This window comes from Lepidochelys kempii, chromosome 6, assembly GCF_965140285.1.
Source record: "Lepidochelys kempii isolate rLepKem1 chromosome 6, rLepKem1.hap1, whole genome shotgun sequence".
Lineage (NCBI taxonomy): Eukaryota > Metazoa > Chordata > Testudines > Cheloniidae > Lepidochelys > Lepidochelys kempii.
The window spans coordinates 117,468,035-117,493,319 of NC_136385.1; the positions used below are offsets into that span (position 1 = coordinate 117,468,035).

A 25,285-nucleotide genomic window follows, 5' to 3' on the forward strand; every position below is an offset into this window, starting at 1 on the left:
GATCAGAGCAATAGTAGATTACAATATTTTCAGATAGAAAGGTGGCTTTCAAGTTGTTAGGTTTCCTTTAAAAGTTGTCAGTAAGAAACCGAAATACTGAATAAATACATTTAAATACTTGTACATATGTATATTTGATGCACATTAAACTCATGCTTATCCTAATTTCAGCAGAACCCTGTGAAGTTCTCTGGGGCCCCACCTGAGCAAAACATTTAAGCACACGCTTAAGTCCAGCTCTACTCAGCAAGGAACTTCGCTTTAAGCACATACTTAAGTGCTTTGCTCAACAGGGATGGAATGACATCTGCCTATGTATTTGTACAATGCCTACTAGAATGAGGCCCTCATTCTGAATGGAGCCTTTGGGTTCATCCACAATATAAACAGAACAATTTCCTTTTATATTTAGTTCCAATTTGCTTTATTTATGTTATAGTAGTGCCTAGAGACACTAGGGACTAGAGCCCCACTATGCAAAGCAATAGTCTCAATAAGTGGACTAACATTTAAAAGTGCCGAGCACCCAACAGGTCCCACTGACTCTGATGCAAAGAAATAAGTTTCTAGCACTTTAGAAAATCAGGCCCCAATTTTAGAGAGCACCTAAGCACTTGTCTAAACATCCTTCCTGAGCAATGTTGCTTCCCTGAAACAGGGTCATTTTTAGAGGCCTACATATTGATTTGCAAAAAGAAAAGGAGTACTAGTGGCATCTTAGAGACTAACCAATTTATTTGAGCAGCTCACGAAAGCTTATGCTCAAATAAATTGGTTAGTCTCTAAGGTGCCACTAGTACTCCTTTTCTTTTTGCGAATACAGACTAACACGGCTGCTACTCTGATACATATTGATTTGGGAGCCTAATTTTACACTCTTTCGGTGAAATCCTGACCCCACAATAGTTAATAGGAGTTTTGCCATTAATGTCAATGGGGCCAGGATTTCACCCCTAGTTTTGAAAATGTCCTTCATTAACAATAATGAGTCTTACAAAAAACCTCAGGATGTCCTCTAACTACAAAGATCTGTAGGCAGTGCTATTTTAGTAACATTACAAAGACACTGTTATAACATTTTGAGCTTATTTAAAAAGGACTTCCTATAGTTTATAACTATTCTCTCCCCTCCCCCTTTTTACAGTTTTATTCCTTCTCTGAGCATCTGCAAAACAGCTTGGTACAGTCTGAGACATTAGAGTTCAAATCTAAATGTACAGAGACTAGCAAAGGGAACCCTTACTACAAATATACAATTATCGGTTTAGTTACAATCTGTTTTTTTGGTGTTTTTATTCAATTTTAGAATATTATACACTAATTAAAAAAGCACTTTTCACAATATTAGTGACATGATAAAAAAGAACATTCCCTCCCTCGCACACAATTTACAACAAAATAGAGCACATTTATTTTGTGCCACAAAAACAGAGACAACCAAACAATTACACATTAGCAACAAATCTCCAACTATAAAGAAAAGCTTAGCCATACAACCAGCACAAACATCCACAAACTGTTCTACTAAAATAAGGTAAAATAAAAGTTTTCAGTCAATTTACAGCATTTTGAACCCGTTTATGACTATGATCTATTTGACCATAATTGGTCTCATATTCATGGATAGGGCTTATGTAAGAAAACTGAAATCTTACAAATAAAGGAAGCTTTTGTTGTTCCTGTGAAATGACAGAGGTTGAATTTAAATTGTTTGTGAAACTAACATTATGCATTCTACAGTTTAACACAGTAATCACTAAGAAGTTAGGATGGCAGCTGTTGTACATGTTAAGCTAACAAATGTTACGTGACCAGAGATGACTGGCGTGACATGTGGCTGTAGCCCTTTTATGCAGTCATGTTACCAACTATTTAAAAAATGTTCACAAAAAGTCCTTTAAAAATATTATTCTCAAGAAGTTCATGGAAAACTGGTCCTATAGTAAAAAGAACAGGAGCACTTGTGGCACCTTAGAGACTAACAAATGTATTTGAACATAAGCTTTCATGGACTAATCCACTTATCCAGCTTATCCTCGAAAGCTTATGCTCAAATAAATTTGTTAGTCTCTAAGGTGCCACAAGTACTCCTGTTCTTTTTGCGGATACAGACTAACACTCTGGTCCTGTAGTATTTATCCCCATCCAGCTGTTTATCATTTTGTTAGTATGCACAATCTAAGATTTACATTAAAAAAATAATCAGACAAGAAGCAATTGCCTTCCAGAAAAAAAAATCAACAACACTATGACCTGAAGCGGGACTAGTTTGTCTGGAACCAGAGGGCAAGTATTACATGTCCAACAATCAATTATCAGTCCAAACTTTTGTATCTATGATCATAAATCTACACACATCCCCATAAGTAAGTACAGACAGAAATCTGTTTGTCCTCTAGACAGATTCCATCAGTCAGTGTGAACTGTAATATTTAAATATCAACCCCTTTTATCCTCATCCTCAAGTATTGCAAACACTTTTTTTTTGATGGATCCAGATATGTCTGATTTTCAATATTCTTTCTGTAACTCGTACCTTTGTATCCTCCATTTTGATAAAAATTTATATATGCAAAGGCCTGCCTGGTTGCTGCTACCACTTCATTCATCTCTCAAGTAGCTACATATGACGCCATTTACTAGAAGGGTCCAACTGAGTCTAACACTGGACAATTTCCTGAAAGCAATTGTTTTACCTGATGATCTCACATCATCAAAGCAGCTTCCCATTTGACTTCCATTAAGGTCAGTTCAGTAAAACATTTATTACTTTAAAAAGAGCTGGGAAAGCTATTTATAAAGAACAATTCATTAGTCTAATTTTACCCTTATTTTTTATTCATGAATTTTTCAAATATCAGACCTGAATTTTACGAACTTGTTGGAAATTACTCAATGAATGTTTAAGCAATGGACAGCTCATGAACTGGGTCTGCTGAATGTATTCTCTATTTGTTATCACTGTGATGTGAACTGGGTGGCAGGATTAGGGAATTTTTATGACGTTGTAATCTTTTCTTTTCACGGTCACTTGAGGTAGGCCTTGCCTGATACATCATTGCTAGATTAATTAGGCTACTGTAATAATAGGACTTGATCAGACTTAAAATAGAATTTCTTACATCACATGTAAACCAAATAATGCACATAGCATATTTTCAAACAGCATAACGTTAAAGCACACTAGGGACCTTTAGTGAGCACCAGCAGGGTCTACATGGACCAAAAGTGTGCTTCAGAATTCACACCCCCATATAGTGCATTACCCTATTGTGTAGATAAGGTGTTAGAGAATAAAAGAAGTTTAAAAAAATCTATTGTCTTAAACTGTGGGTCTGAGAGGGCATTTGACTGAAGGTGGTTAGTATTTGCAAGCATCACAGGAGGAGTGGGCCTTTAGAAGGGATCTAAATGAGGAAAAAAAGGGGATCTGGTACACTGGGATTGGGACTGTTGAAGATAATATTGAATGAAATATGACACATAGATAAAAGAAAATAGACATGAGCTCATTTGTTCAGGTTTACCTGTCATGTGTCCTCATAAAGTCCCAAAACTTCTTAGTGCCATTCTAGAAAAAAAAACAAAAAAACCTCATCAATACAATTAGTTCCCAATGAAAATTGGCTACCTGAAGTCAAACATCATTTTAACAGCAGCAACTTCCTTCTTTGGCAAAGCTGGCTGTATCTGGAATATATTTATTGATTTTTGACCACAAACAGTAGTGTTGCAGGTACAACTATTTAATTTTCAACTAGAAACTGGAAAGGGCTGAGGAAGGGACTAAATGCTTACCTACCACTTTGTAAGAGCAAAGGCAAATATGTTGCAAACATGTGCCTAAAATAGGTACCTAACTCTATATGTAGGCACCTAAATCAAAGATGCCTGATTTTCAGAAGTACTAAGAACCCATATCTCCCAGTGACTTCAGTCTATTCTGATTTAAGTACCCAGGAGTACTTAAGTACCTTAAGGAGACTGGCTTTAGGCACCCAATGTTTGACAATCTAGGCTCTAGTTTCCAGCAGAACGATGTTCACTTACAAGAATATGCTACTGAATAGTTTCATCCGGATTGATAGATGGCAAAAGCATGCACATAACAGCTAAAAATATTTGCAACAGAATAAAATCTATTAAAACTGATAATCTACTGTGCTACCTACCATTCACTTGTTTACTTCCAAGATAATCTTGGACCAAATTCAATAGACTTGTGCTTCCAACATCACAGCTGAATTTGACCCCCTAAACTGTAATAATTTCCCCCACAGATTTAATAGATATGTTGACACTTGTTTTAGACATATAAATTTCACATTGTATAGTCTATGGTATATCTATTAAGACACTTCAGATGAACTCAACACAAGAATAAGCCCTTTTCCATCACCTTAAATACAAATTCTCAGATGGTGTAAATCAGCAAAGCTCCATTGAAGTCGAATAGAACTATTCCAATTTGCATCAGCTGAAATGTGGCCTACAGATTTATTCCCTTAAATCACATTTTGGGTTTACATGATAAATTGGGAGCCACCTGAAGGAATCACCTCTTTTGGTAACCACCTTTCTTTAATTGGACATGCAAGAGGTAGACCTGTTGAGGACTTGGATATCTAAAAGATACTGTGATGGGGTGTGGCCCCCTGCTGGAGAACCTGTGGTCCTACTACATCCCACCCCAGGAAGGAGCAAAGAAGGTGGGTCCTCCAGGCCTTCCTATAGAGGCCTTGTGGAAGCAGCCAATCAGAGCCCAGCAGGCTCAGCTAAAAGGAGCTGGAGGGGCTGAGAAGGTCAGTTCCTGGCTGGGGTCAGTGGGGTAAGAAAGAGTGTTCCTTTTCTCTGGCCGCAGGAGATTGACTGGCTGCGCGCCCCCGCCCTCCCAATTCCATCGCCAACTCATCTGCGACTAGGGACAGCGATGGTTGAGGCCTGGAGAAGGGTACTCCTGCACATACTGCTTGCAGATCAAACTACCACCGGAGGGACTCGAGGACTGGAGGAGTGAGTGAGACCAATTTGTCTAGGTGGTCTTGGTTCGGCCTGTATACCAAGGTTAGCCAAGCCTGAAGGGGATGGAGCGGCAGCCTGGCATGCTGTACCACATACGTGCAAGCAGCCATATGGCTGAGCAGTTTCAGGCAATTTCGTGCCATATTACGGGGGAATCTTCTGAGATCCTCTATGATGGCGCCCATGGCGAGGAAGCGAGATTTCGGGAGGAATGCCCTGGACTGACCTGAGTCTAGGAGAGCTCTGATGAACTCTATCCTCTGAGTGGGAGTTATGGTTGACTTTGCCACCTTCAGAATGAGGACAAGCCTGTGGAATGTCATCCGCAGCTGGCTCACATGGACCTCCACTTGGGCCTGATTAGCCAGTCATCTAGGTATGGAAATACTTGCACTTATCACTTCCGCAGGAAGGCTGCCATGACTGCCACACACTTGGTGAACATCCAAGGGGGCCACTGAGAGGCCAAAGGGGAGAACTGTGACCTGACAGTGGGTGTTTTTGACCATGAAACAGAGGAACTATCTGTGGGACGGAATTCTGGACACATGAAAGTCTTCATCCTTCAAGTCGAGGGGCGTACCAGTCTCTGGATCCAGGGAGGGAATAATGGAAGCCAGGAAGCCCATGAGGAACTTAAACTTCTTCATGAATCTGTTTAGGTTTCGCAAGTCTAAAATAGGCCTGAGCCCACACTTGGCCTTTGGGATTAGGAAATACCGTGAGTAGAACTCCCTGCCCCTGAATTCCAGAGGGACCTCTTCTACTGCGCTGAGTTGTAGAAGTATTTGCACCTCCTGCACTAGAAGTTGCTCTTCAGAAGGATCCCTGAAGAGGGAAGAGGAGGGAACAGAATTGGAGAGAATATCCCAACTCTACTGTGCTCAAGACCCATTGGTCTGAGGTGATTCGGGATCTGAACTGGTGCGTCACCCACAGGCACACCTTTAAAAGTTCGGTTTAGAGGCTGAGGGCTGCTTTGCTGCACCTTGGCCCTGGGTTAGTGGAGTACTGAGAGGGCCTCCATCTATTACTCCTGCTATAGTCCTGTCTACGAGGAGCTGAGTAGAAGCGTTGCAGCTTAAATGGCTTTCTTTGGTGGGGTGACATATGAAGCCCCAAGGACTTCAAGGTTGCCCCGAGTCTTTCAGGCTGTGGAGCTTAGTGTCCGTTTGCTCCAAGAAGAGTCCTAAACAGTCAAAAGGCAAGTCCTGAATAGTCTATTGGACTTTGTGTGGGAGTCCTGACACTCGAAGCCATGAGCTCCATCTCCTGGCTATCGCAGTTACTATCATATGGCTTGCTAAGTCCATCAAGTCAATGGAGGTCTGCAAGGAGGTCCTCATGACGACCTTGCCCTCCTCCAGGACAGCCACAAACTCCAAATGGGAGTCCACCGGAAGCAGTTCCTGAAATTTGGACAGCATGTTCCAGGAATTATAGCTAAAGCAGCTAAGGACTGCCTGCTGGTTGGCAATGTGAAGCTGGAGACCCCCGGTAGAATACACCTTCCTACTGAAGAAATCCAGCTTCTTCACCTCCTTGGATTTAGGAGTCAGCCCCAGTTGTCCCTGCCTTTCCTGCTGGTTGGCAGCCTCTACCACCAGAGTACCGGGTTGAGGATGAGTAAACAGATACTCATACTCTTTGGAGGGCACAAAATATTTCCTCTCCACCCCTTTTGCTATGGGAGGGGGGGAAGAGAGGAGGGTTTTTGCTACAACACCTTAGTGGTTTAATGTATAGTCTTAATGAGGGGCAAAGCCACCCTCAAAGTACCTTCAGGGACCGAATGTCAACCATAGGGTCAGTCGGTCTCTGACACCTCGTCTACCTAAGCCACCCTCCTGAGCAAGTCTTGGTATGCCCTGTTGTCCATGGCAGGCAGTGTGGTGGAAATGCCCATCACCACTTCATCCGGGGAGGATGAGGAAGATGCCCGTGGGGGCACTGGGTCTTCCTGACCCTCTGGTTTGCAGGGATCCCCTTGTGCCGAAATGCTGTGCCAGGAGTGCTGCTGATTTCCGGGCCTGCACCCTTCTTGGTACTGGCCCCGTTGCCAGGTTCCGCAGTGGTGTCAGCCTGCATGCCCATCTCCTGCCCTTGCGGAGGTTCCCAGGTTGTCAATGAAGGAGGGACCCGTGGCTCCAAAGCCACCAACAAGGATTTAGACCCCGGCCCTTGGGCTTGTTGGAAGGCCCACAGGGTCCAAAAGGGCAACTGAGCCGGTGCTTGACACTGTGGAGACCAGGACATCATGGGTAGCTGCTGCCCTTCCTCTTGTCTCGAGCAGTGCTGAGAGCAGTGATGGCTTCACCTAGAGGCATGCAACTCCACCTCCAAGTCCAACGAGGACTCTGACAGTGCAGAGCGGTGCCGTGGTGAGGGCGAGTGGTGCCTCATCATCATCGGCTTGCCCCAGAGGGCACAGTGCCTCTTTGCTGCACCAGTGCCATTGTCAGTGTGGGGGACTGCGCTGTCATCGCTATGAGGTCCCATGCCGCCTCAGAGGTATCCTCCCAACACTACCACACGTGGGAGTCCACTACAATCGGACTCTATAGATGTCCCTCTGAAGCCAGAGTCAACGGTGCTGGCTGAGTCAGAGCCAGAGCAGGGTGTCCTGGCACAGGACACACCCCACTGGTGCCTCCTTGGTCCACTACTTTAATGGGAGAGCAGTATACCTTAAATGGAACCGTCATGCCTTCATTTATGCCCCACACTATTTTTGCTCACCCCAGGAATCTCTTTGAGGAAGGTGGATATTCAGATTATGGAGAGGGAGAACAGAGCCTGAATTAAAGTTTATGAAGCATTAATTTAAATGTAGGCAATTAATCCCTGTGGGATTGTTGAGATTATGCTTTGAGGGTGCAGCAGTCCTCTTGGCCTCCTGTGCTTTGCAAATTACAGAACCTGACTGCCATGAAACACTTATAGAAGGGTTTCCACAGAGCTGAGGAAAATTATACTATGGAGCTGGTATCATGCTCTCCTGTGCCCCCAACACAGATGCACCAAATCTGAATCCCCTCTGATCACATATGCCCCCATTTACAATAATGGGATCTGGCCTATGAGCTGTACATAACTCCTTTATTTCGGAGTCTCTTATTTTCTGTTTAAAGTTATCAGGATAGGAAGTCCATGTTTTCTGTGAAAATGACTAGCATTTGCCCACATACAGTTCATTATCTAGATGGTAAATACATTGAAAGGTTTCATTATTATTACTGACTTTTTAATGTACAGTGTCACACCCATAAAAGGGTTAAACTAATTTGCATTGGGTCCTTCAAGGTGCTGTTCATCATCATGCATTGATTGGATAATGCTGTAAGTGTATCTTGTGGTTATATCTGAATAATAATCCATTTTATATATCCAACCTGCACCTGTCCAAATAAATAAATCAATAAACAAATGAAACATTCCAACATTCCACTGTTTACAGTGGCAAAAACTCAAATGAGCACCATTCACTCCTATTGTCCAAGTCTAATGTAATTTGAAGTCAACTGTATAGAGCTGAGTTTCTATTGTGCCAAATGCCTGGCTCTCTGCTAACAGACTAGCATAAAGGCTGCTAATTATTAATAGCATGTAAACAGTTACCAATGGTTCCTATACTGCTCTATGTACTTTACAGTACATTAAAATCTAACCAGCTTTGTCCAGCAGTAAGTAGTATCATTTTATTGAGTTCTTTCCTCTGTTTAACACAAGATATATATTCACAACATAAAATGGTGCATAGTTTTATACATATAGAAGTCATCCTAAACAAGCTATGTGCTACACAGACTGTAGTTTAAGTTGCACTGATGAAATAGGTCACTTTATTCTTGCTTCTCTTTGTGTGTGCAAATAACCCATTCCTGCCTTTGATGGTGTTCTGCTACCACGGCTGCTGTGGAGTTTGGGAGAACTGAAGCACTGATAACTATGTTCATTGTCATTCCAACAGAATAATCTTTCCATGAAATTAAAAATATATCACACTTCATTTTATTAAAACATATACACACATTTATAAAATAGTGCCATTTACAAAGCTTATCAAAGACTGATCAAAATATCTCTCAATGGTATATATTAGTTATTACAGATTTGTGCAAGGTTTAAACTCAGATGCTATGAAAAAGAGGAGTACCTTAAATCTGAAATATATTTAAACAATTATTGTTAGAACAGGAACATAAGAACGGCCATACTGGCTCAGACCAATGGTCCATCTAGCCCAGTACCCTGTCTTCCAGCAGTGGCTGGTAAACATGTCTTACACCGAAAAAGATATACTGTATGTTATGTTAGCCTTTACCTGTTTCCAAGTGGCAGCTCTGGCAGTCAAACAACATCCTAGGATAATATATATTATGTGAATTGATAAATCTCTAAGCACAAAGTAACCATATCCCCTTTCTGTATTTAGTGATCAGGCTCTATTGTGGTGCAATACTGCACTCGTGCACATGGTATGTTTAAGTCAAGAGTTGTATTTCAGGAAAGCTAGTATGCGAGACAATTTCAGTCTCATATTACTTGAAAGAGAGATTATTTACATAGGGAGAAACTAAATAGTCTGTTTTTTCCTGGAAAGGCAAGTCTGAATGAGAACTTTAGCAGTGTGAAAACAATTATTTAATAAAAACCCATTATAAATAAAATCGTCACAAGTTCAAAAACCAGAGCACAAATTTGGGTCAGTCTTTTACTTTTTTAAATCCCTTTCATAGGGGGGAAAAAATCAAAATATTAGTCCTTTTATAGTTTACAAAAAGAAATAACTGAAATTAAGAGGTTATTTAAATCCTTTTAAGTATGTAATGAAACTTATGGCCTCAGACTTCATGTCACAAAAGATATAGGCTGGGATTTTGAGAGGGATTTCAGCATTTTGACTGCCAATCTCCATTAGTCTCCTTTGGAAATCACAAACAAAATAAATGATGCCTCCCTAACTAAAGGTATAGTTTGTTTTCTTAAAAAATAATATAAAATAAAAGTTACCCAGAGGAAGAAATAAAATTTTCCTCATTTCCAGGAGGATGAAGGGACAGGTTCGTGGGTGCTCCAGGACTGGAGCACCCACGGGGAAAAATTGGTGGGTGCTCTGCATGCACCAGCAGCCAAGCTCCCTTCCCCACACCCCCGCCTCACCTCACCTCCACCTCCTCCCCTAAGCACACCGTGTCCCTGCTTCTCCCCCTAGCTCCTAGTGCTTGCTGCCGTGAAACAGCTGTTTCGCGGTGTAACAAACTCCGGGAGGGAGGGGGAAGGAGTGGGAATGTGGCTCGCTCAGGGTAGAAGGCGGGGAAGAGGCGGGGCCGGGGCGGGGATTTGGGGAAGCAGTCCAATGGGGCAGGGAGGAGGCAGAATTGGGGCAAGGGGGTGCAATGGGGGCACAGCAGGGGCAGAGTCGGGGGGGCCGAGGCAGAGGCGGGTCGAGCATCCACCGGCACCAACAGAAGTTGGTGTCTATGGACAGGTGTGAACAGAGGAGAAGAGTAATGGTAAAAATCCATTCCAAGACTAAGGCAGAAACCACACTTGCTTTTGGCAAGCTTCCACTTAACCATACAATCTTGGTTTCTCAGCTTATGCATTTGGAAAGGAGAATTTGAGGAACTAAGGCCCCGAGACAAAGTCCGGTGAAGTCTATGGAAACCTTTCCACTGAATTCAAGCAGGCTTTGAATCAGGCCCTTCCCTGTTCCCTATTTTCACCTGAACCTTCATCCATTTCCTTTCTCCCAACTCTCATGCTAGTCTCATGCAGGCTCTAGAAACATATATAAACCGAAAAGAAATATTCATAGCACTGGGAATTTAACCACATATATACAATTATCCTTGCTTAAATTCCCAGGCAACCCAGCACAGTACACGAGAAAGAATGGTTACCAACCCTTCTGAGATGTGTTGCTTATGTCCATTCCACGTTAGGAGTACGTGTGCTGCGTGCACTGTCGCCAGAGATTTTTCTGTCAGTGGTATCATGGGGACGACTCTAGCATTCTCTGGTGCCATGCGCTCATACCTGGCATCATCTCTAGCCTGCTAGTGAGATGAAAGAGTATGCACCAATGATCAAGTCACTGCCCTACAAATATCCTGGATAGGGACCTGGGCCAGAAATGCCACTGAGGAATCTTGAGCTCTCCTCAAGTGGGTAGTCAAGACAGAAGGAGGTGTGGCACCTGCCTGCTCATAGCATGTGCAAATGCAGGAAGTGATCCAGGATGAAATTCTTTGGGCCGAAATTGACAGGCTTTTCATCCTATCTGCTACTATCACAAAGAGCTATGTGGAGCCTCCTGGCTGAGGTAATCGCTACCAGGAAGGTGACCTTCCTGTAGCCCAGAGCCCCAGCTCAAGGAGGCCTGGGGGTGCAAAAATAAATCACAGGCAGCAATCTCCAACTCCAGACCGCTAAAAGTGTTGCAGTGCAGCAGGGCACCCAGGCAGGCTGCTAGCACAGAAGCAGCTGCCTCCCAGACCCCACACCCCCTCCTACACCCCAATCCCCAGCCCCCTCCTGCACCAAACTCCCTCCCAAGAAAAAGACTTGTATACAGGGGCCGCACAAAATCTAATAGCCCCAGGCCCACAGGAGAGTTAATCCAGCCCTGATGACAAGGGGCACGACGCCAGCAGCTCAAAGGGAGAGCCTGTGAGTCTTAACAGGACCAGATTTAGATCCCATAATGGAACAGGTTCATGAATATGCAGGTAGAGTCTCTCCAAGCCCTTGGAAAAAAAACAAAAAAAACAACCTACAATCTACCAGAGGAGAAAGGTGGGAATGGCCATTAGGTGTAACTTAATCAATGAAATAGCTAGGCCCTTCTGTTTCAGATGAAGCAGATACTCTGGCATGGGACTGGATAGGTGACCTAGGAGGTGAGGGGCCTCATTGAGGCCACACAGAGAAACGCTTCCACTTGGCGAGGTAAGTGGCTCTAGTAGATGGTTTCCTACTATCTAGCAATACCTGGCGGACTTACTCTGAATGGGCCCGCTCCGCTGAGTTTAACCATAGAGCTTCCACATGCTGAGGTTAAGGGCCTTGCGGTTCAGATGGAACAATCAGCTGTGATCTTGTGAGATCAGATCTGCGAAGAGAGCGAGTGGCGTCAGGGTTGCCAGCAAGTCCCTGGTCTCAATGAATGCCTCTGGTGTAGACAGTACCGCAATCCTGTTGGTGCTGCTTTGACCCTCCAGTGCCGAAGAATGGTCCAGGACAGAATTCAATGGTCCTGCCTACGAGGCGGAGTTGATGGTGCCGCCCTGGGAGTGGGGGCAGACGAGTAGCCAGATTCAGGTTGGACTCCACTGTGCTCCCTGTGCTTGGCTCTCTTCAGAGTTGGGGAATATTCCCTCAAGGCCAGCTGCTTCTTATGTTTCTTCTTCGGCATTGGTGAAGGAGAATGATGCCGAGAGTTTCTCCCAGCAGCTCTCGACTGGGTGCCAGGTTGGACCAGCTTGACGCCAAGAGGTATGGAGCACCACCTCCATTAAGAGGGACTTCAACCTGGCCTCCCCGTCCTTGATACGGGTCTTGAAGTCTTGACAGATCAGGCAGCGGTTCCTGATACGACTCTCCCTCAGGCCCTTCAGAGAACTGAGTGCAGGTCACTCACAGACATGGACTTGCTGCAGGTGGCACAGGGCTTGAAACCCGGGGCATGCCCAGCACCAGGAGCAGACGAAACTCCAGTAGGGCGAGAAGTGCCAACTAACTATATACACGTAATCTACAACAGTCCAAACGGAGAAAATAAAGAACTGGGATAGGGAAATCAGCAAAAAGGACTAAACTAAGACCACTTAGTAAGAGTTTGTTGAAGCAAGAGGAGCTCTTCCAGTGACTGTCATGGTCGGTAAAAAGACACGGAGATGGTGTGGAGCTGGCCAGGCCCCTTATACCAGCGCAGGAGTGCATGGCACCAGAGGGCGCTCTAGCCAGCCCGATGCATACCACTGAGGGAAAAATCTCCAGCAACTGTGCATGCAGCGCACGCACACCTAACGTGGAATGGACATGAGCAAGCACTCCATGAAGAACTTTGCCTTTAATGATAAAAATGTGTCCAGGTAATAAAATTTTATAAGTACACAGATTTAGTTCTTCCTGCTCTCTCTACCACACCACCATGCTACAAAAGAAAAGTTCATACATAGAGCCAAATTCTGCTGCTATCCCTGGGCAATGCCACTGAAATTAATGGCATTGAAGATCAGTGTAATAGAAAGCAAAATGTGGCCTATTATATCAATAGCATCTACCCCAAAAGTTGTGCTGCACTGTATTTTTTTTTATTTTTTGTAGCCTGAAACATTTAGGAACACTTGGGATACAACCAGCATGGGTCATGTTAGAGCAGCATTTTCTTCTAGCACGTTAACAAGGACATTCTAAACCAAACTTGCAAAAAACTGCACCAGTTGCAGTTAACTACAAGCCTTAGACCCTCCTTATTGAACACAGCAGGTCACTTTTGTTGGGGAGCGAAGAAGGTGGGTGCTCATTGGAGGCTTGTGTGTTAGCCCTGTTGCTTGCCTGCTTTGCTACATACTGGGTAAAATACACTTTTAAAACGTTTTGTTCAAAATAATTCTCTAGATCTTTAATTTAAATTATTGTATGCAGATTTCTTTTCTATCCCTCCCTGATATCTCAGCTGATAAACACTGTTCATTTTACAATGTAACTTCTAGTGACACCTGCACTAGAACAGGGATAGGCAGCTACTGCTGTCCTTAACTTAACATTGTGCGCCCAGACTTGCAGTGAATATGAAAATATGTAAAATATGGAATGAGTAAACATATCACACAGTGGGTTGAGTCAAAGATGGAGGGGCCAGAAAACCAGTACAGGTTGGTCATATCCAAAAGGTATTTGGTGGCCTATGTGACATGAGTTTGGTGGTTTCCACTAGACAAGTACCCACATCACAAAATCATGTTCAAAACTGCCATTAGTTGGCAGTCCTAGTACAGGCTTCAAGGATTGACTGAGCCATGTAACCAAGAGATCAGTCTTGCAGTACAATTGCTGGGCCATATGGGGAAGCTTGCACTGATGCAGCTTATGCTATCCTGTAGTGTGTGTGTGTGTGTGTGTGTGTAAAGAAAGAGATTCAGTCTTTAAGGTTGTAAACCCAGCAACTTCCACATAAGCAAATATATAGTAAGAAAGTAAAATTGGAATTTAAAGTTTAAATGTCTTAGTCTTTTTGGAAGTTACAACTTTATGTATAAATTTATAGCAGTATGTACAAAACAGGAATAATTAAAGGCAGCATTTTAAATATGTTATATGCCATATAATTGCTAAATATTATTAGTGTCTATAATCTACTATATTATAAACCCTAAATATTTAGCGATGAGACACTAAATTCCTCTCTCATTTGCTTTGGTGGAAATCAAGTACACTACCACTGAAATCAAGAGTTATTTTAAATTTCCACTGGTTTGAAGAAGAGCAAAACTTGACATAATGTGTTTTGGACAAACAGTTATACAATTTTGTTTCAACCACATTTAGCCAAACTCTGGGTAATTACTTGGGGCTTCTATTTTATTGGATATACTTATGGTATTTAACAATCAGGAAAGCTATTGGATTGAAGGCACTTGTCTATTAAACCTGTGTTTAGTCACCGGAAGCTGCTACTTGCACAGATTAACAGAAAACGTCCACAGAATGTACCCTCCTACCAGTCTGCCCCAACATCAACAAGAAGGTTTCATACTCCATGCCTATTCAAACCTTGGCCTCTTTAAAGAGGCTGGACAATCAGGGTTACAGATAGCGCTGCTTATGATGGTGGGATTTTCTGTGTTGTGGACATACACCCAAAATAAACTGCTAAATTAATTTCACATAAACCACAGAGAAATCTTCCAATGGCAATTATTATCTATTGTTTGCATTACAGTAACATCTACAGACCCAAAGATCCAGGCACTAAACAAATATAGTGGGAACAATTCCCGCCCCAATGACTTTACAATCCAGTTAGAAGGCAGACCCAAGTGGGTATAAACAGAGGGAGTGGAGGCGGGAAGGCAAATATATTCTGGTACAGATTGCCTATATGGACAAATTGTGAGTAGTGAGCTTCTTATGACAGAACCAGTAGTGGCCTTTTGGTCTCTACCAATCTGGACTGGATTCAACCAAGTGATCTAGAGATGAAACATTCCATATTTCTGTAAGCCACTTAGTCTTTATGAAGTTATCATAAATTGTGTTCTCACTGATCCACTTATTCTCTTTGCAGGGTTATAAAAAACATACAGGAAGGTAATGTCCATAGTGCAAGGAAATTATGGTAATCTTTCCTACAATAAAAGTGAGACTCTAAATTAAATCAGATAAGAGAATGAATTGCCAAATAACAGTCTCAAGACAAAGTCAGTGGTGCCAAACCCTGTTTAATCCCCGGTAATCCACCTTCTAGAGTTTTAGAGCTTTGTTACATGTAAATGGTTAAATTTTGCCTTATTCTGTTCTCAATGTTCCATTAAGATTTGGAGTCTTACTTCTCAAATTGTACATATCTGAGCACTTTTTCTTGCAGTTTATTTCCAAATGCAAGCAGTTTGCTCCAGAGCAGTAGTTCTCAAACTAGGGCCGCTGCTTGTTCAGGGAAAGCCCCTGGCAGGCTGGGCCGGTTTGTTTACCTGCGCGTTCATGGGTTCGGCCAATCGTGGCTCTCACTGGCTGCAGTTCACTACCCCAGACCAATGGAAGCTGCAGGAAGGGCGGCCAGCACATCCCTCAGCCCGCACCGCTTCCTACAGTCCCCATTGGCCTAGAGCGGCGAACAGCAGCCAGTGGGAGTCGCGATCGGCCGAACCTGTGGACGCGGCAGGTAAACAAACCGGCCTGGCCCACAGGGGCTTTCCCTGAATAAGCGGCGGCCCTAGTTTGAGAACCACTGCTCTAGAGAGCTAATCTCTTTCCATAAAGTTATCTACACTAAAGTGTGGTGTTCAGAGTCTGGGCTTTTTGCATTTGGACACTCTAAACTTGCACCACATTGACCTCCTTGCGGTAGGAGCCAGTGGCAGAGCAGATGAGTGACTATGCTTGTGTGGCCAGTCTCAAAGAAAGCCAAAATCCACAGGAACAGGGCCAGTTAGTTCCTGCAGAACTTAATCACCAGGGAGCCTAGAAATCCATTTGCCACAGAAAAACGTGGGAATTGCATTTTATAGAGAATCTTTAGCTTTTACATTTTGTGAAAAAAATAAAACCATATACAATAGAATCCCGTTTATCCAAGCCTCCATTATTCAACTACACATGCTGTTGTGAAATCTGTATAAATCAACAAATTATATACTGAAAGAATGACACAGCAAGCCTGGACTTGTATGGGTGTAGCAGAATTCACACCTTGCACACTATTGTAGTAATCTTTTATACAAGGCATGTCTTGTAAGGTATGATTTGAAAACTCACAATTTGCTGGTCACTACAGTCCTGATAAAATGCATGACAACACTGCATGTGAACTTGTAAGATTTCCCTCTATCATGTTAACACATGTTCCAAACCCCACAGCCCTGCACAAACAGAGCTTGGCAAACAGGTCAGTTCTGAACAAAGGAATATATGCTCTGTTTAATTTGCATTTAAGCAGTACACAGAGTCATCATGCAGGAAGAGAAACAAAGAAAGCTCAAACAGGTGAGAAAAAGCCAACAGGGAACATCTTTCCACACAGACTGAAAATATAAAAAGGACGGACAAACATCCCAAGACACCTCTCTTTGCCCATTGCATTCACTGCACCTGCAGAGACAAAGGAAGCATTTGTTGGACTCTGGGGGTGGGATCTTGACCTACAGGGTTTGGTCAGTAAGACTGCTTGAAAGCATGTGGGGAGAAACTTTGATTGAATCTCATATAGTTTAAGTTTGGTATTAGTAAACATCTCATCTTTATTTTTCTTGAAGCCATCTCTGATTTCTATGCCTCATTACTTATACTCAATTAAAATCTCTTTCTTTGTAGTTAATAAAGTTGTAATTAATAAACTGTTGTGTCAGAGGGGAAATCAAATCAATATCTTAGATGTTTGTATACTAATGCAAGACACATGGGGAATAAACAGGAAGAACTAGAAGTACCAGTGAATAAACACAACTATGACAGTTGGCATCACAGAGAGTTGGTAGAATAATACACATGACTGGAATATGGGTATAGAAGGATACAGCTTGCTCAGGAAGGACAGGCAGGCAAAAAATGGAAGAGGCGTTGCCTTGTTTACAAAGTTGTATACACTCGCACTAAGGTTGAAATGGAAATAGGAGACAGATTTGTTGAAAGTCTCTGATAAGGACAAAAGGGGTAAAAAACAAGTGTGAGGTCATGGTAGGGTCTACTATAGACCACCTAACCAGGAAGAAGAGATGGATGAGGCTTTTTAAACAACTAACAATATCATATAAAGCACAGGTCTTGGTGGTAATGTGGGACTTCAACTACCCAGATATCTGTTGGGAAAATAATACAAGAGGGCACAGATTATCCAATAAATTCTTGGAATGCACTGGAGACATTTTTTTATTTCAGAAGGTGGAGAAAGCTACTAGGGGAGAGGCGGATGTGTATTTGATTTTGACAAACCGGAAGGAACTAGTTGAGAATTTGAAAGCGGAAGGCAACTTGGGTAAAAGTGATCATGAAATAATAGAGTACATGATTCTAAGGAATGGTAGGTGGAAAAACAGCACAATAAAGATAATGGATTTCAAGAAAACAGAGTTAGCAAACTCAAGGAGTTGGTAGGTAAGATCCCATGGGAAGCAAGTCTAAAGGGAAAAATAGTTAGAGAGAGTTGACAGTTTTTCAAAGAGACATGATCAAGGACACAAGAACAAACTATGTCACTGCATAGGAAAGACAAAGACAATGTATGGCAAGAGACCACCCTGGCTTAAACAGGAGATCTTCAGTGATCTTAACCTAAAAAGGAAAAAAAAAAAAAAGTCCTACAAAAAGTGAAACGAGGTCAAATTACAAAGGTTGAATATAAACAAACACCACAAGTATTTAGGGACAAAATTATAAAGGCCAAGTCACAAAATGAGATTAAAGTAGTTAGAGACATAAGGGTAACAAGAAAACATTCTACAAATATGGAGCAGGTCCTCAAAGAATCAATCCTGAAGCACTTGCATGAGAGGAAAGTGATCAGGAACAGCCAGCATGGATTCACCAAGGGAAGGTCATGCCTGACTAATCTAATCGCCTTTTATGATGAGATTACTGGTTCTGTGGATGAAGGGAAAGCAGTGGATGTATTGTTTCTTGACTTTAGCAAAGCTTTTGACACGGTCTCCCACAGTATTCTTGTCAGCAAGTTAAGGAAGTATGGGCTGGATGAATGGACTATAAGGTGGGTAGAAAGCTGGCTAGATTGTCGGGCTCAACGGGTAGTGATCAATGGCTCCATGTCTAGTTGGCAGCTGGTATCAAGTGGAGTACCCCAAGGGTCGGTCCTGGGGCCGGTTTTGTTCAATATCTTCATAAATGATCTGGAGGATGGTGTGGATTGCACACTCAGCAAATTTGCAGATGATACTAAACTGGGAGGAGTGGTAGATACGCTGGAGGGGAGGGATAGGATACAGAAGGACCTAGACAAATTGGAGGATTGGGCCAAAAGAAATCTGATGAGGTTCAATAAGGATAAGTGCAGGGTCCTGCACTTAGGACGGAAGAACCCAATGCACAGCTACAGACTAGGGACCGAATGGCTAGGCAGCAGTTCTGCGGAAAAGGACCTAGGGGTGACAGTGGATGAGAAGCTGGATATGAGTCAGCAGTGTGCCCTTGTTGCCAAGAAGGCCAATGGCATTTTGGGATGTATAAGTAGGGGCATAGCGAGCAGATCGAGGGACGTGATCGTTCTCCTCTATTCGACATTGGTGAGGCCTCATCTGGAGTACTGTGTCCAGTTTTGGGCCCCACACTTCAAGAAGGATGTGGATAAATTGGAGAGAGTCCAGCGAAGGGCAACAAAAATGATTAGGGGACTGGAACACATGAGTTATGAGGAGAGGCTGAGGGAGCTGGGATTGTTTAGCCTGCAGAAGAGAAGAATGAGGGGGGATTTGATAGCTGCTTTCAACTACCTGAAAGGGGGTTCCAAAGAGGATGGCTCTAAACTGTTCTCAATGGTAGCAGATGACAGAACGAGGAGTAATGGTCTCAAGTTGCAGTGGGAGAGGTTTAGATTGGATATTAGGAAAAACTTTTTCATTAAGAGGGTGGTGAAACACTGGAATGCGTTACCTAGGGAGGTGGTAGAATCTCCTTCCTTAGAGGTTTTTAAGGTCAAGCTTGACAAAGCTCTGGCTGGGATGATTTAACTGGGAATTGGTCCTGCTTCGAGCAGGGGGTTGGACTAGATGACCTTCTGGGGTCCCTTCCAACCCTGATATTCTATGATTCTAAATATACTAGAAGCAAGAGGAAGACCAAGGACAGGATAGGCTCATTACTTAATTGGGGAGAGAGGGGAAGAGAACAGAAAATGTGGAAATGGCAGAAGTGCTAAACGCCTCTTGTTTCCACTTTCACCAAAAAGGTTAGTAGCAATCAGATATCTAACACAGTGAACACTGGTGAAAACAAAGTGGGATCTGAGTCTAAAATAGGAAAAGAACAAGTTAAAAATTACTTAGACAAGCTAGGTTTCAGAGTAGCAGCCGTGTTAGTCTGTATCCACAAAAAGAAAAGGAGTACTTGTGGCACCTTAGAGACTAATGCTCAAATAAATTTGTTAGTCTCTAAGGTGCCACAAGTACTCCTCTTTTTTTTGTAGACAAGTTAGATGTCTTCAAGTAGGCAGGGCCTGATGAAATACATCCTAGAACACTCAAGGAACAGACTGAGAAGATATCTTAGTGATTATCTTTGAAAACTCATGGAAGACAAGAGAGATTCCAGAGGACTGGAAGAGAGCAAATATAGCGCCAATCTAGAAAAGCGATAATAAGGACAACCTGCGTAATTACAGACCAGTCATCTTAACTTCAGTACCCAGAAAGATAATGAAGCAAATAATCAAGCAAGCAACTAAAAGGTGATAAGTAACAGTCAACATGGATTTATCAAGAACAAACCCTGTCAAAACAACATAATAGTTTTCTTTGATAGAGTAACAAGCCTTGTGGATGAGAGGAAGTAATAGATGTGGTATATCCAGGGCACTGGTTTTCAACCTGTGGGGGTAGTGGACTGTGTCTAAGGGAAAAGGAGTACTTGTGGCACCTTAGAGACTAACCAATTTATTTGAGCATGAGCTTTCGTGAGCTACAGCTCACTTCATCGGATGCATGCCGTGGAAACTGTAGCAGACTTTATATATACACAGAGAATATGAAAAAATACCTCCTCCCACCCCACTGTCCTGCTGGTAATAGCTTATCTAAAGTGATCATCAGGTGGGCCATTTCCAGCACAAATCCAGGTTTTCTCACCCTCCACCCCCCCCCCTCCACAAATTCACTCTCCTGCTGGTGATAGCCCATCCAAAGTGACAACTCTTTACACAATGTGCATGATAATAAAGTTCGGCCATTTCCTGCACAAATCCAGGTTCTCTCACCCCCTCACCCCCCTCCCAAAAACCACACACACAAACTCACTATCCTGCTGGTAATAGCTCATCCAAAGTGACCATTCTCCCTACAATGTGCATAATTAAGGTGGGCCATTTCCAGCACAAATCCAGGTTTTCTCACATCACCCCCATACACACACACAAACTCACTCTCCTGCTGGTAAAACCCCTTCAAAACTGACCACTCTCCAAGTTTAAATCCAAATTAAACCAGAACATCTGGGGGGGGGGGGTAGGAAAAAACAAGAGGAAATAGCCACTCCCAGTCTCTATTTAAGCCTAAATTAATAGTATCCAATTTGCAAATGAATTCCAATTCAGCAGTTTCTCGCTGGAGTCTGGATTTGAAGTTTTTTTGTTTTAAGATAGCGACCTTCATGTCTGTGATGGAGAACACTTCAATCTCTCTGGTCACTCAGACTGGTTTATGAATGTTATAATTCTTGACATCTGATTTGTGTCCATTTATTCTTTTACGTAGGGACTGTCCAGTTTGACCAATGTACATGGCAGAGGGGCATTGCTGGCACATGATGGCATAGATCACATTGGTGGATGTGCAGGTATATGAGCCTCTGATAGTGTGGCTGATGTTATTAGGCCCTGTGATGGTGTCCCCTGAATAGATATGTGGGCACAATTGGCAACGGGCTTTGTTGCAAGGATAAGTTCCTGGGTTAGTGGTTCTGTTGTGTGGTATGTGGTTGTTGGTGAGTATTTGCTTCAGGTTGCGGGGCTGTCTGTAGGCAAGGACTGGCCTGTCTCCCAAGATTTGTGAGAGTGTTGGGTCATCCTTTAGGATAGGTTGTAGATCCTTAATAATGCATTGGAGGGGTTTTAATTGGGGGCTGAAGGTGACGGCTAATGGCGTTCTGTTATTTTCTAAGGGATCCATGAAAGGTTGTTGTTACCATAGAACAAAGCGGTCTGCACCTCCATTTGAAAATTTTTAGGGGTCCACAAATGAAAAAAAGGTGAAAACCACTGGCCTACAGAAGTCGTGGAATCTCTATCATTGAAGGTTAAACAAACACCGGTCAGGAATGGTCTAGTTATTACATAGACCTGCCTTGAGTGCAAGGGATTGGACTAGATGACCTATTGAGGTGCCTTCCAGTCTTAAATGTCTATGATTATCTAATTCAGTGTGTTTAAATCATTGTCTCAAATAGTTATTCAGACAATCAACTACCATATTATTCCCTTAAGAATTAACTTAAAATATTTTGTACTATCCAGGACAGTGCGGGGCAGTTCAGGACATACATTTCTGTGGGGAAAATCTGGGACTGGGGGTGCATTGGGGTCATCCTGCAGTATAACTGAGACCGGTGAGCGCCAGAGTGTAACCTAAGTGTGGCAGGCTTGCAAACTGCAGTTACACACACACACAGGCTTGAATGCTGTCTATGAGTGGCCCAGGTGGGAGCTATTTCAGCAAGACATTCTAAGGCACCCAAGATTGCCAGGCAAGGGAGACAGAGCTGCTCATTAGTCTGGATTGAACCCTGGTATGTCACAATGGGTTTCTGTATAACAAAATTATACACCACTTTCTTTCCTATGTTAATAGATTAATCACAACAGTAAAATATTTTTAGGATTCAAACTTATTTTTTCCTTAAAATGTACACTTTGTACCATATGTTTATAGATTATAAAGAGCTGACAGTAATAGGTTCCAAGGAGTTCTGGTCTTTCATAAATACTGTTCAGCACAGGAATATGCACAGAGAGCTGGGATAATCCCAAATCTCTTTACTCTTTAGCTGAACAAATAATTCTGTGTTATGGAGTATTGATGTATAATCTAACTTTGTCTTTGCTTACTTTTAAGCATTTAATTTGTGATATGAAGTGTGATAGCCCTTCACTGCGTTTAAACATATTTTGTATAGTAGGAGTCTCTTCACTTCAAAACCTCAGGATGGATTCTCAGATAGCATAAATCAGTGTAGCTCCATAGAAGTCAATGAAGCTATGTCAATTCAGACCAAGTGAGGATCTCACTCCTCATCTTCTTTTGTTTCCTTTTGAAGATGTGCATCAGAACTAGGAAACTGTTACAGAATTATCAGTCCCATAATTAAACAAGAAAATCAATTAAGTTAGTAATGTTCTTATAGACCATGCTAAATCTGAAAGAACAATTCAATAACCAGATATATTGTTTACCCTCTTCCATAACCAATTTTACATATTTAAAACTTGCTACAGTATGTCTGATCTAAGTTTCTCCTTTTTATCCTTGGGAAAACCATACATGACATATTAATATGCTAGTTTTTTGACGGATCTTATATTAAACAAGTACAGTACTCTTGACCTATCTGAAAAGACTTCAGAGTGACAGGAAACCTCTGACCAGAAACAGCTTTAATCAGAGTTGCCAAGAGACCTGCACCATTCAGTGTCTCCACTCACTTACCTATTTGCATCACACTGCATATGCTGGGGTGAATTAAGCCTCATCTTCAAAAGCAGTTTGTAGAATTAAGTAGTGATATCAAGGAACTATTTCCTACTAACAAGTTTCTAAAAACAAACTTATTAGGAAGAATCAGGAATTTGTTTCTCAGAATTATGGCGCAACAAAGTATTTTTTGTTTTTAGTATGTACTACAACAGTCAGAGGAAAGGGGATTTCCAAAGTTTCTCTAATTCCGTTAATGAAGTATTGAGAACCATTACTTAAAAAAAAACAACAAAACAAAACATACTACTAACAACAGAAAAATGTGTTTTGAATGCAAATTCCATACAGAAAAGCAAGAATGCCAGAATGGTGGAACTGAGAAACCACTTGAAATGATCTCTTATAATTAAGAACATAAGAATGGCCATACTGTGTCAGACCAAAGGTCCATTTAGCCCAGCATTCTGTCTTCCAACAGTGGCCAATGCCAGGTGCCCCAGAGAGAATGAACAGAACAGGTAATCATCAAACGATACATCCTGTCACCCATTCCCAGCTTCTGGCAAACAGAAGCTAGGGACACCATCACTGCCCATATTGGCTAATAGCCATTGATGGACCTCCTCCATGAATTTATCTAGTTCTTTTTTGAACCCTGTTATAGTCTTGGCCTTCACAACATCCTCTGGCAAGGAGTTCCACAGGTTGTGTGTTGTATGAAAAAAATACTTCCTTTTGTTTGTTTTAAACCTGCTGCCTATTAATTTAATTTGGTGGCCCCTAGTTCTTGTGTTATGAGAAGGAGTAAATAACACTTCCTTTTCAGACCTCTATCATATCCCCCCTTAGTCATCTCTTTTCCAAGCTGAAAAGTCAGTCTTATTAATCTCTCTTCATGCAGCAGCCATTCCATACCCCTAATCATTTTTGTTGCCCTTTTCTGAACCTTTTCCAAGTCCAATATATCTTTTTTGAGATGGGACGACCACATCTGCAGGCAGTATTCAAGATGTGGGCTTACCATGGATTTATATAGAGGCAATATGATATTTTCTGTCTTATTATCTATTCCTTTCTTAAAGATTCCTAAAATTCTGTTAGCTTTTTTTGACTGCCGCTGCACATTAAGTGGATGTTTTCAGAGAACTATCCACAGTGACTCCAAGATCTCTTTGAGTGGTAACAGCTAATTTAGATCCCATCATTTTAGATGAATAGTTGGGATTATGTTTTCCAGTGTGCATTACTTTTCAGTTATCAACACTGAATTTCACCTGTCATTGTGTTGCCCAGTCACCCAATTTTGTGAGATCCCTTTGTAACTCTTCACATTCTGCTTTGGACTTAACTATCTTGAGTAATTTTGTGTCATCTGCAAATTTCACCACCTCACTGCTTACCCCTTTTTCTAGATCATTTATGAATATGTTGAACTGTACTGGTCCCTGTACAGACCCTGGCGGACACCACTATTTACCTCTCTCCATTCTGAGAACTGACCATTTATTCTTACCCTTTGTTTCTTATCTTTTTTCCAGTTACCCATCTATGAGAGGACATTCCTTCTTATCCCATGACAGCTTACTTTGCTTAGGAGCCTTTGGTGAGGGACCTTGTCAAAGGCTTTCTGAAAATCTAAGTATACTATATCCACTGGATCCCCTTGTCCACATGCTTGTTGACCCCCTCAAAGAATTCTAGTAGATTGGTGAGGCATGATTTCCCTTTACAAAAATTATGTTGACTCTTCCCCCATCACATTATGTTCATCTATATGTCTGACAATATTGTTCTTTACTATAGTTTCAATCAGTTTGCCCAGTACTGTAGTCAGGCTTACCAGCCTGTAATTGCCCGGATCACCTCTGGAGCCCTTTTTAAGAATTGGCATCACATTAGCTATCTTCCAGTCATTTGGTACAGAAGCTGATTTAAATGATAGGTTATAGACTACAGTTAGTAGTTCTGCAACTTCACATCTGAGTTCCTTCAGAACTCTTGGTGAATAACATCTGGTCCTGGTGTCTTATTACTCTTTAGTTCATCAATTTGTTCCAAAACCTCCTCTAATGACACCTCAATCTGGGACAGTTCCTCAGATCTGTCACCTAAAAAGAACGGCTCAGGTTTGGGAATCTCCCTTACATCCTCCGCCATGAAGACCAATGCAAAGAATTCATTTAGTT

At 42.2% G+C, this 25,285-nt stretch overlaps 1 protein-coding gene across 3 annotated transcripts in view; it reads right to left on the reverse strand.

Moving 5' to 3' along the window:
• NUDT14 (nudix hydrolase 14) overlaps nt 1-25,285 on the reverse strand; it is a 99,955-nt gene that overhangs the window by 36,877 nt on the left and 37,793 nt on the right. For 2 of the 3 annotated variants that reach the window (XM_073349845.1, XM_073349843.2), the window contains exon 2: nt 3,528-3,571. In XM_073349845.1, the coding sequence (XP_073205946.1) occupies nt 3,528-3,544 (17 nt within the window). In that variant the 5' untranslated portion in view covers nt 3,545-3,571. Of the gene's footprint in view, nt 1-3,527; nt 3,572-25,285 lie in introns of those variants that run through there. The other variant, XM_073349844.2, reaches the window with a different exon arrangement.